Source organism: Cyprinus carpio, chromosome A15 (genome assembly GCF_018340385.1).
Source record: "Cyprinus carpio isolate SPL01 chromosome A15, ASM1834038v1, whole genome shotgun sequence".
Taxonomy (NCBI): Eukaryota; Metazoa; Chordata; class Actinopteri; order Cypriniformes; family Cyprinidae; genus Cyprinus; species Cyprinus carpio.
Window position 1 is genome coordinate 26503364 of NC_056586.1, and position 13390 is coordinate 26516753.

General features: G+C 34.8%; 2 protein-coding genes across 3 annotated transcripts in view; one reads left to right on the forward strand and one right to left on the reverse strand.

The window, feature by feature from the left end:
* Window positions 1–6411, reverse strand: part of LOC109104144 (ephexin-1-like) — a 26146-nt gene extending 19735 nt beyond the window's left edge. The window contains exon 1 of one of the 2 annotated variants that reach the window (XM_042771617.1): window positions 6358–6411. In XM_042771617.1, coding sequence (XP_042627551.1) covers window positions 6358–6409 — 52 coding nt within the window. In that variant the 5' untranslated portion in view covers window positions 6410–6411. Of the gene's footprint in view, window positions 1–4359; window positions 4857–6357 lie in introns of those variants that run through there. The other variant, XM_042771616.1, reaches the window with a different exon arrangement.
* Window positions 6412–7958: 1547 nt separating this feature from the next.
* On the forward strand, window positions 7959–13335 carry LOC109104142 (lysophosphatidic acid receptor 6-like). The gene is made up of 2 exons (XM_019117505.2): window positions 7959–8259; window positions 11438–13335. The coding sequence occupies exons 1-2, from the start codon at window positions 8241–8243 to the stop codon at window positions 12436–12438; spliced, it is 1020 nt and encodes a 339-aa protein (XP_018973050.1). The 5' UTR covers window positions 7959–8240; the 3' UTR covers window positions 12439–13335.
* The last annotated feature ends 55 nt before the right edge of the window (window positions 13336–13390 follow it).

The window sequence follows — 13390 nt, forward strand, 5'->3', positions numbered from 1 at the left end:
TCTACACGAATGGCAGACGGTCATATGCGTGTAGTGTGCTATTCGTGTGCCTGCATCATGAGTTAATCAGGAAGATCGCACAGCATGTTTGTCAGACTTCTTAGATAAATATTGGTCCATGAGTTAATAAAACTCTGTTGAGCACTTGACAGGCTCTTTAACTGCTATGAATTCCACTGCTGCTTTATAATATTCTGGCCTCTTATATTAGTTGTGAACATAATATGCAACAGCATTATTATATTGTTCAGGATTGCATAGGGTTAGGGACTTGAACAAATCTCTCACACTAAGTATTAAACTTGAAAAAATATATTGATTTTTTTTTTTATTATTACTTTTTATTTGTATTTTTTTGCATTATATATATATATATATATAATAAGTTATATAATAAGTTAAAGTCTAGCAGTCTAGCATTCATTTCATTAATATATGCATATATATATATAATGTACATTCATTGCTAATTTCATCATATTAAAATATATAATTTTGAATATAATTAAAAAGTATATAAATATTTACTAATGTATTAAAAAATATTATTTAAATTTGCCATAAAGTCTAACTAGCTTTTTCCAAATGAAACCAGAGCAGCATATTGCATTAATATGCAACAGGCTGTCTTGTGTCATGGGAATCTACTTCTTCATCCAGCAGATCCTAGTCTATGAGAGAATGTGCACTTGATCTGAAGCTCAAACCACACCTGACTGACTAACCAACCTCACGGCTGAGAGTTCAAACCCAAGTCAGCTCGAAGAACTCCTAAAATACAGATTAAAAAACAAGGACAGACTTGATCGGGGTCAATTTGTCATACCACAATGTGACACTAGAGTTATTTTACGGTCATAATGTACATTGGTTAATAATTAGCATTAAACCCAGTTTCCAACATTGTCACCAGATCTGGAGTAACAATCAACAGTGAATGGGGCTATTTTCCCAGCAATCACTGCAATTTGAGAGAAACCTGTGATGATGCATAGCGAGTTCAAAAAGTTTGTGTGTTTTGCATTGTTTAATCAAATCAGCAAAACATATGGTACAATGACTAAAGTACACACTATTGCTAGACCAAGAAGTCTAGACTTTTTTGAATAAATATGTCATGTTATGTAACATTCAATACTTCAGATGTGATGCATTACTGCCCTTTTATATAATACATAGTCATATTTTATATAATATACACTACCAGTCAAAAGTTAAAAAGACTTACTTAGTCATTATTATGACTATTTTCCACATATCAGAATAATATTCAAAACTATGAAATTATATAGATGGAATAATGTTTTGTCCAAAAATTCAAAACTAGCTTTTATTTTACCTTACATTCTGGACATTCATTAAACATTTACTGGACACTCGGGGTCTCTCACACACACACACACACACACACACAGACAAAAATTATATTTGTTTACAAACCTTGAAACATAAAGGTCAAATGTTTCAATATCACGAAAAATGATATTTTATATTTTTGTATAGTAAGATAAAAATAAGATATATATATCACGAAAAATGATATTTTATATTTTTGTATAGTAAGATAAAAATAAGATATATATATATATATATATATATATATATATATAATATATATATATATATATATATATATATATATATATATATAATATATATATAATATATATATATATATAATATATTTACTTTTTTCAGAGAAACTAGTTTCCTGGTTCATGTATGTAAGGGTAACAACACTGCATAGACTTTGTACGGTAAGATTAGGGGATTACCGTACAGACTATGTACACTGCACTTACACTAACTTATGAGGCATTACAAAACAAACACATTTACTTTTAATATTAGCAGTGGAGTAAATCCTTTGACAACAAAAGACACATTCTCACACACACCCTCTGACTCTCACTCTTCATATTCACACCAAACAGTCAGTGAATAAAAAAGTGACAAATTCCAGAACAGCACATATTCACACAGTCTTATTCACCCACAAACACACACACGCAACAGTCACAGAAAACTGCAAAAATCAAACACCACCAGAGCAGAGAGCACAAGAATTTTGCAGTTTTGCAATGATGAACACATGAAATAATCAGTGCAATGCTGAATCTACAGCATCATGTAAAAATGTGCAATGATTAACCAGTTTTAAAGGCTTAATTGAATGTGTTGGGGTAAATCGTCTGTGTATAGCGTATTATATTCACAGGCTGCACGCAACACCACATAACATTTTGCATACTATCTTCCCTAAATAGTATCCGAGATAAGAAAACATTTAGCACAACTGTAGTCCATTTCATAAAGAAAATCACACAAGTCGGTTCTTTTTGGATCCTCAGAAACAATCAGGGTCCGAATCGTGAAAAAAAAAAACACAGCTAATGTAGTCAGATTTATGAGTATGAACTCGTATGAACTGGTTATTTTAGTGCATCTAAAACACATTGCACAACCACGAGTGACTCTTATGAGCCAGATTTTTTGGTTCATCAAAAACATTGCAACAAACAAACTGTGAATCAGAAAAAGAAATACCATGCAGCTAATGTAGTCAGATTCATAAGTATGAACTTTGTTGTTGTTTTTTGTTTGTTTTTTGTTTTTTTTGATCATTTGTTTGTGAATCAGACACCCTAACTTAGTATATGGCACAATCTCGAGTGACTCCTATGAACCGGATCTTTTAATGAATCGATTACTCAAGACTTGCCGGTTTAATAAATCCTTAAAGGGATAGTTCACCCAAAAATGAAAATACTGTCATTAATTACTCAACCTCATGTTGTTCCAAACCCGTAAGACCTTCATTTATCTTCAGAACACAAATTAAGATATTTTTGATGAAATCAGAGAGCTTTCTGAACCTGCATAGACAGCAAGGAAACTGCCACGTTCAAAAATTGCAGTTGAACCACTGATGTCACATGGACTATTTTAATGATGTACTTACTACTTTTCTGGGCTGTGAATGTGGTAATTCCATTGCTGTCAACGCAGGGTCAGAAAGCTCTCAGATTTCATCTATAAAGATGCTCATGTGCTTATAAAAAAACGCACACATGTAATTCTCAGAACAATTAAAAACAAACAGTGAACTATTAAACCAGTTTCCCAAGTTTCGAATGCTTTGCAATTTACCGTAGGGCAAAATCATGCGCTTTCATTCTTTCTCTCAGAAAATTTCTAAGACTAGTACAGGTTTGCCAAGGCATAATTGTGTACAAGCCATTTAAATACACTAAATGTTTTTTTTTTTGCTATGACTAGGACCAGGACCACTCATCAAAGGCATCAAGTTTTTTTTTTTGCTATGACTAGGACCAGGACTTGTTTGACAGGCAGATCTATCACTGCTGTCACTCATCAAAGGCATCAAAATCAAAAGAATCCCTTTGACAAATGTCAAAGTATGCATCAACTTCTTAAAGAAGCAGTACTTAAGTTTTGATGCTTGTATGAAACTGCTTTGATGTTTGATGTTGATTTCATCTTCACTCTTAAAAATAAAGTGCCATAGATTAAAAGAACCATCTTTGGTTCCCAAAAGAACCTTTCTGTCTGTGAATGGTTCTTAAAGGGATAGATCACCTTCAGTTGCTGGTCCCAATTGACTTCCATAGTATAAAGGAAAAAAAAAACACACACACACACTGCAAGTCAATGGGGACCAGCAACTGAAGATGAACTTTCCATTTAAAAGAACTCTACTGTGAATAACATTTTAATAATCGAAAGAACCTTTTTCCACTCCACCTTTTGTGGAATTGAAAGGTCAGTGGATGTTAAAGGTTCTTCATGCAAACTTTATAGATGCCAGTAAAGAGTGTTGCACAGTACAGGTCACACAAGTAAAATGAAGAGGGTTAATTTAGTGAGGCTACTCTATACAAACCATAGTAAACTTTTTTACAGCATACAGGAAACAATAGTTCACTCATTTAGACCCACTACGTTTGTTAGGTAATGCCAATACACCAAGCATATCAGTGTCAGTATCATACTTTGTGTTCAAGAGTTATTAGTCAAACAATGGGAAAAGCTTCACTGATTTTAAAATGACAGATGTTACCCCTTTAATATATATACATATATATATATATATATATATATATATATATAATATATATATATATATATATGTATATATATATATATATATACTACTTTAGTATTTATTATTATTTTAAATTTGCTTTCATTTTATATTTTAGTTTTCAATTTAATTTTAGTTAAAAAAAATTTTTTTTTCATTTTTATAGATTTTTTTACAGTATATGTGAGGTTTTCTAGATTTCAAATTATATATATAATTCTATTCTATTCTGTTATATATAATAGAATTCTCACTTTCTTGTTGTTCTGAAGATGACGACAACTTTTTCTTTCTCATTGAACGGTAAAACCGTGAATTCCTGCGTATAGGAGCTCTGCTGGGCAACGTCTCATCGTCATCATCGTCATCCTCGCTGGGCAGATGGGGCACTGGCGCCTGAGGTTTGGCCTGGACCACTTGAGGTTTATGTCCCCACTTCATTCGGAACATGGCTGTCATCGCCATCAGCTATCAGTAACAAGATCCAGTCGTTCATGGAATAATCCCCATCTGACAAGCAGGAATTCCCATCCAGACTGAAACCAAAAGTTCGGGCTCCCAAACACACAATCCCACCACAGTCACAGAGAAGTTATGCACCCTTTCTAGATAATCAACTCTCTCATTCTTCTCTCGCCTCTTTCTTTTTCCTCTGTCTGAGGGGCAGGCGTGTTGTTAGCGACTAGTTCAGAAGTCTAAAGTCTGTCTTTCTCTCTCTGAATCCTCTCCTGTCTAGCAAACCTGTCCTCTGGCCCTTAGTGTCAAAGTTCTCCCCCCTCCCTCATTCATTCTCGCCAACCCAGCCTCCCCGTTTCTCCCTCCCTCTTTTCCTTCTCTGTTTCGCTTGCCTTACCCTGTTCTCCCCGAGCGCATAACTTCTAGCCCCACGTGTGTATCAAACAGGTAGAGTCAGTCATCTAAAACAGCAGATCTTGTATTTTTAGTTGTCACTTTGTTAATATGACGTTCACACCTCACCCATGATGTCTCATCAACTTTAATGTGACTTCTCCCACACTTTGAAAGCAGGTCTGTACAAAGGCTGAACTGTCAAAAAAGCTTCCTGAGATTCTGAGCTGTAAAACAAAGATTACTGGAGTATGTATTACATGAAATTACTATGTCTATATGTTTTACAAGAAAATGCTTTCTCAGTATTTTCTAAATTCATGTTCAATGTGTTACTTGCTGATTCTTTTTTTTGTGTGAAATTTGGTGAAAACTGTTTCTACACCATTTCTTTTCATTGTGTGTGCATCAGTCTTGTTTCATGTTTTTTATGTACTATATCAAACCTTATTGTCTTCATTTACAGTTAAAAATTCTTAAAACAATATAAGCACAATTTTGTAGGTTTAGACTTTTTTAAAGAATATTTAATTTAATTTAATATATTTTGGCTTTCATTATTATGCATAAATCTAACCAATCATGCTTAAAACAAGAATAAAAACAATTTGTCAGAAAGAGAAAGGAAAGGGTAAGAAAAATAATTTTACAAAGTATTAACAACTAAATTCATCTTTAAGAACACTGACGTGATTTCACAGGAAAAACAAAAATACTTAATAAAAAAACTATATTTTGTGAACCCCAAAATATTTTAGCTTAAATTAACCTGGGTTTTTTTTAGTATTATTTATATGCTATTTTATTATTAATATTTTCAGTTTTCGTCCCCAAGTTTTTATTATTTCAGTTTAAGTCAGTCATTGTTTAATATTATTCATATTTAACGTATTTTTTTAATATTCAATTTTTAAATATTTTTTAAAATATTATTATTAGTTAAAAATGCAGTTAAAGGCAAAATTTCAGCATTTATTTTTTTCATCCAATATTTATATTTGATTTTATTTCAGCTTTATTTCAGTTCATTAAATTCATTTTTAATAGTTTTACTTTCAGTCAAAAATAACAAGACATTCTTTGTAACACCCTGTTCTCTACAGTCAGCTGACTACTCAGGGTTAAAAAGTTCTCTCTCTCCTGCTTGGCCAAAAGCTCTCTGTCTAATCCCATTGTGCTCCTGCTGATTAACACACACTGACAAGCACACAAAAGCATGAACACACACACAGATCAGAATGTGCATGTAACCACAAACATTTACAGAAATGTAATCCGAAAATTTCCATTGAAGCACAAACTTCAGGCATATGCACATGGAACAACATGCATCAAGAACAGACGTAAATGAGGCAAACCGGCAATCTCTACCACACACAAAAAAAGAGAGAAATGCCTCTTACCATTAGTCAAGCCAAGGATCAGTATTACATTACAAGGAGAAAGAGCATGCATACCTGAAAGAGAAATAAGGATTATGGGATGTCTCTGTGTGTGCGTCTAATCTAACCATTCTTTGGGGCAAGAATTGTAAGTTAAGTAAATCTGACAAAACCAACTTTTGAAGTTTTCTTTAAGCAATAAGATTTGGGTTTGTGTTTGCATTTTGCCTTATATTTTAAATCTGGTGTATCCCCATGTATACAGCTAGGTGAATGTGTGTGTCGGAGTATTCAGAGGTAGGGGGTGTATAAACAAACCCTGCTGTCTGTATTGAGTTTTGGGATGGAATGTTGATTCATTGAATCCTTGGATTCCTGATGTTATGTAATGCCAGTGGAAAGAGCGCTGCGTCAATGTGATGGGCACACCTCGCTCTTATAACTTCACCTGTGAAGAACAGGTGTGCCGCAATTCCATAGGCTACACGAACAAGTGCCCAGCCTTGTCTAAATGATTGTCAGCAGTGCGATCAAGGTCCGTGTGATAACTGTTTTACCTCTATAATATTTATTCTTTAACTATGTGTTAACATATATTGTATGTGCTGTTGCTCATGTCTAGCTTAAAAAAAAAGTTGCTGATATTTTTTTAAACATAAAAATAATTATTTTGGTAAGAAGATGACATCAGATGGAACAATGACATTTCAATTTAAGTATTCGTGGAAAAACCAGATAAAGAGCAGCTTAGCTGCTTTCTTTAGCATTTTGGTGTTTTTATGAGTCATTTACAGAGGAACTTGAGGTCTGTCGTCATCTAGTGGTGAGGGTTGGTTCTTTCTTTTGCAGGAGGGCCATACCATAGGCCACTACCGTACATGTTGTGTTCCTACCGTGAGAAAAAGATGAATCTCTGATGAAAAGGAAGTCAAAATGGTTATTCGGCTTTTAAAGCCAATGCCATTTTATACACTCTTTGTCTTTAACCAATCTAACAAAAAATATGTTCTCAGAAAGTTGTGCTAATGCTATAAAACGTTATTTCTGAATATTTAAAACGTCGTTTTTTTTAAATGTTTTAAAAACGTTTTTTTTTTTTTTTTTCTTGATTATACAAACGTTATGTGCATATGTTCTAATATGTCATACGTTATGTTCACTTATGTTCTCTGGACGTTTTGAATTAAGTAGTAACATTTCAAAAAATGTTAGATGAACGTCCAACTAAACGGTTCCATTTGAGAACGTCAGTAATGACCAGATAACTCTGAACAAACGCTCCATTAACATTACTGGGAGAATGATCGTTCTAAACCTTATGAAAATTAACCATGGTTTTATTGTAGGCCTAGTAAAAGTGATTTATTTTTTATTTTTTTTTGGCGTATTGATTGCCATTTGTATAACCACAGTTTTACTACCATGGTTTACAACCAAAAAACAAAAACAAAAAACACCCATATAAAAATTTTACACTGATAGCGATTGTTGTATCGGCTATTTGTCATTGTTTGCTAAAAAAGCATGTCTATTAAGAAGGCTCCTAACCCATATAGTGTGAGAAGATGCCTCATAATCAGTCTCAAAATGCGTCTGCAGTTTGTATGTGTCAAGTGTAATTATTTGGCTTCTCGTCTGATTAAGCGCACCGCTCGCGCTGCAGAGGCGGACTCGTGAGCGCGTGATAGTTTCTCTTTTTTCAGAAAACCCTCACCAGTTTCTGTCTGATTGCAGAGTTCAGCTTGTCTGCAGCGGAAACAGAAGAAACAGAACCCACTCGGTCAACAGACGCAGCACGCGATGCTTAAGCGGCAGTTTTCACTACTCATCTCCTGTAAGGACCTACAACTTGCCTTAAAGTGTGGATAACGACAGCGGAGAATAATCATTCACCGGCCGTGGGAATGAACTCCAGCACACCATGTGAGTAATCCGCGTGTCTGCTTAAAAAGTTTAACCACAGTTTCCGCCAAAATGCAGCGATATCTACAGCTAAGATCGTGATAAATTCAAAACCCTAGACTTTCGGACATAGGGCTTTTGTTTTATTTATTAAAGTTAATATCTAGATGCATCGTTCATTAAAAAAGCGTATAAATAGTGCGCAAAGTCGTGGTATTGATACGCAAAAATGGACTTTGGCGTGGATGTAATATGCAGTTTTCGCGTGCATATGATACAAAATTTGTTGGCATGCATATGCGCAGGTTTCGCGTACATATGATACGCATCTGCCCCACAACCCTAAACCTAACGTACCCATCGCGTAGCATATAGACGCCAAAGTCCATTTTAGCGTATCAATACCACGAGTTTTCAGGAGATTTCTACTTAATTCTTGATTTTCAAGTTGATTTTTTTTTTTTATAACTACACGCATTCAATGTGGTAAACTTATAAAATGTTAACATTTTATTGTGGTTAACATAAAATGAAGAAGACAAAAACAGAAAGAAAAGCCCCTGGGAGACCACATTTCCATTTGCCGCCTTGCACCATGATATCATCAGAGAATTTCCAGTAACTGGCATTTGAGCTCAGGTCTGACCATAGATTTAATCTAGGGGTACATTTGACCTCATGTTCGGAAGCAAAAGCATCCCTCTTGATACTTACCTAAAATATCTTATCAGTTGGACTCATTTATAATGAGAATTTTAGCTAACATACAACCTGACCATGTTTCTCAGTACTAAAGTAATTTAAATAATACTGAATAGTGAATAGTGGTCACTTCCAGTCATCTGTTATTTGCATGTATTTTCATATATTGTTTGTTTTAGATGACACATATAGGATAAAAGTCTCATCAGAACATAAAGACCTTTTCACAATAAGAATAACTATAAAGATAACTTACGATAACTAGCTTCTACACCAAGAAAAAGTGATTTTTATTATAAGCACGTGCTGCTTAGCCTGTGTCATCTGCCACTTTAAATACTCAAGCTTTTTAAGTTGGGTGGGTTCTGATTGGCTTTCAGTGTTTTTATTAGTCTTGAAGTGATTCCAATGATATTGTTCCTCTGTGCAGTTAAGGTTGTCTGTTATCGTTATCTGTGTGTTCAAATAGGCCTATATTACACAGGTAATCACAAAATATTCAAGAATGGTTATTCAGGGAAGATGGAAACAACGGACTTAGTCTCAGAGTTCTGCAAAATGAAACATATTTAAAACCATTTTGACACATAGTCTAAGTCACAAAAAAACTGTTAAAAGTAATATCAACTTGATAAATGTGCTAAAATTGTGGCAGCACATTTCATCAGGCAGGATGTGCTTTCAACATGAAGCTTGACAAACCTCAAACCTTTATCCTGTTTTGGCAGAGTAGTGTGGGTATACCATCCCAAGAAGTTGGTCAGGACACGGCAACAGTTCCGGAAAACCCGAGTAAACTAGAACCATGATGTCACTAGTGTACATAGTGTATACTTTGTTCTTTATGTCAAACAAAAAACTGGTTTCTGTCTTGATTTCTTTAACGTATCTAAATATTTAAGACAGGCACTTGTGTTTCAGTGTTTCACCATTTAATGAAGTCAAACCCAAAGATGTTTCCATATTGTGAAATATAAAAGATCATCCCACAGTCACCTTTGTTCATTAATAAGCCATTATAATGCTAACTGTATAATGTGGGCTTATAATGAGTACAAGGTGGGTCTATAATTAATTCATAAAGTCTGCTTTTCTGCTATACAGTCATAGATATTATGTAATATACAGTTCCTGCACATATTTGGACAGGAGGTGTTGATTTTGGATTCATTTTTAGTGCATATGTGCATTTGTATTAATGTAAATATGATATGTAGGTCTCTGAGAGACTACACTGAATATTGTAGTTTAAGAAAACCATGTCACACCACAAGATTATTAAAGTGAACAGCAAAACTTATATTATAGTTACAAAACCTTTGTACATTCTCCCATTTATAAATTGAGAGCGGCAGTGTTAGGCGCTGATATTCTTCTGTGGAGGCAGTGTTTAACCGATCTATTACATCATAGGTAGACATTCACTGGGTCTGGTGTCAATAAAAGCTTTTATTTCTGTTACAAGGATGTTTTCAGTTCTGAAACTTTCAGGATATTCTTTTAGTAGGCCTATGATGATGACTTGTATATCAAAAGCTCAAATAAAAGCTGAAATAGCTTTTAATATTTGAAGGTTTGCACTCCTTAAAAGAGCGGGTCATATGGGTTTTCAAAAATATATATATTTTTGCAGTTTGTAACGTAGCTATCCTTCAGTGTAAACAGTCTGCAAAGTTGTTAATCAAAAAAGTGCATGATAAATAAAGATATTGTGTCTCAAAAGAAAGAGTCAACTCTGAACCGCCTTAACAAGTCGTCATATTTTCGAATCTTCTGCCTGTTACCTATATACGTCACAAGGTAACATTTTTAAAATCCCCGCCTGCCCGCAAAACACGAACACTCTGACTTGCCCACAAACACTTCAGCTAGTTAGTGCGTCGAGAAGACAATGAATGCAATAAAACTGCTGTCACATCACATAAAGTTCCACAGACTTTAAGCTCAGAACTGCTTCGAACGAATCGTTTCAAAATCATGGAAAAATGATTCTAATATAAATTGTTTATTCTAAGAAAATTACAATGTTTTCTGACCTTAGATGCATTTAAACCTGTTGTAGGGGACTCCAACACAATATTAGGACACTTTACAATATCATATGACCTTCTCTTTAATAATGTACCAAAGTTTCTCATCATGTTTATTTTGCGGCCACCCTCTTTTGAGACAGTGCCCCAGCCTGCCCCCCTCCCCCCACATTTAAAATGCTCTAGAAACACGGCCCTTAAAAAATTACAACCAGTGTGCTGAAACACACATACCAAAACAAAAAAAAAAACAAAACAAAACAATTACAGACGTTCCAACACGGAACAAACATTTCAATGTAGAATAACTGGCTGTAACATTGTTTTTTGGAAAAACACCCATGTGAAACCATGTTTCCTAAATATCAGCAAACATATTATGGTATTTTTATGCTTTAAAAATGACATACAGCACTTTTATCGACTATTTCTTCAAAGTCACCTCTTTCTTTCTCTTTCCCGGACAGACCAATGTGATTGGGTGTGTTGGGTCCAGAGCTGTGTATATGTACCCATTCTGGTTTTCGGTTTCCCTCTGATCCTGGCCGCTCTGTGGCAGCTGCTCTTCCGCATTCGACGCTGGAGCGAATCCACGGTTTACCTCAGCAACCTGATCATCAACGACAGCCTGCTGATGCTGTCCCTGCCCTTTAAAATACATGCCTACAAGAAGCCCTGGACCATAGGCCAGACTTTCTGCTCCCTGCTGGAGAGCCTGCTTTATGTCAACATCTACGGCAGCATCATGCTGAGCATGTGTATCGCGGTCGACCGATACATCGCTCTACAGTTTCCATTCGCTGCACGCCGTCTGCGATCTCCGCGCAAGGCAGTGATTGTGTGCCTAGTCTTGTGGATGCTGGTCTTTGGATGCAGCTTTCCCATCTACAGACTTCACGATGTTGAACAATATAACAAAACATTTTACTGCTTCGAGGACTTCTCCAACACAACTTGGACGAAAAGTTGGATTCTGGCGTCTATGGAGACGGTGTTTTGCAGCAGCGCCGTGGTGATGGTGTTCTGTTCCGTGCGTGTGGTGCAAATCCTGCACAATCTGAGGAAGCGCAACCCTGGAGATTCCAAACTGCGCAACAACAAGAGCATGAAGATCGTTGTCAGCAACCTGGTGGTCTTCCTCACATGCTTCATTCCTTACCACATAGCGGCGCCCATATACTTCCATGCCAAGACAGGCAGGTGGAACCAAAACACCATCAATCATCTACGCTACTTTGTTCACATAAGCATATGTATTAGCAACGTGAACATCTTGGCAGATGGCGCATGTTACTACTTCATCCTTAAGGAGAACCTGGAATCCGCAAAGCGAGAGAGGAGAATGGCTATACGCATCAGAGAGACACGATTTCGAAGATCAAAGAGTCAAACGTTTGGAGAAATGCATAATGGTACGTCCAAAGCCAGTAAAACTATGGAAATATGTGTGAATACTGGTTTTACATAAAGATCTACACCAAAACTCATGGAGACCGAATGCTAGGATGATTAATCCTACAGGACACAGCAAAGGAAGACAGAAGACAGTGAGACATGCTCAAGTAGATGAGTATGCAGGTGGATAAGAAGTATATCCACACGGGATGTGTGTTTACATGATGTGACATATGAGAATTTTCGGGTCCCAAACAAAATCACAGTAACTCTTATACACTGGAACTTGTTATAAATGTGAAACCACGACAATTTTAAATTTGCTGGAAAATTTTTGTAACAAAATATAGTGGTATTTTTATTATTATAGATTTTTTTAAATCATGTAACAGAAAGTTAATGGTTTACAGTTTATATGAACCATGATATGAATATTTTGTTATTTTGGAGCAAATGTTTATGTGGGTCAGATCCCCTCCCCCCAAAAAAAAGATAAAAAAGAAAGAAAGAATAAGAGTATATTTTTATATTTAATTGTACTTTATTGGAATCCTTACTTTTTTGCATTGTGACATTATTTAAAGACATTTAATTCAATTTTACCACTTTATTTTTTTACCATCTTAATTGTTCTTGAATTATGATTTTCATCACTGTAATACATATCATTTTTATTCACCAGTATTACTGTAAAAATACTCAACTCAACCTTTATTTATAAAGCACTTTCAAAACCATAAAAATGGACCAAAGTGCTGTACACAAGCAGTATGTAATAAAGATAAAAAACATTAAAACATAGGAACAAAAAATAAAATAAAAGACAAGTCATTAACAATTATCCTGACTTTGTAAATACTGTAATAAAGCCAGTAAAACAAATAAAAATATATACAAATGTCCTCATTACTGTAATGCAAAACAAAGCCTAATTCTCATTAATGTAACATTAAAATTACTATAAATAGTAGAATAGAATAATAAATAATTATTCTAGAACAAAATAAAAGAAGAGAAAAATAATC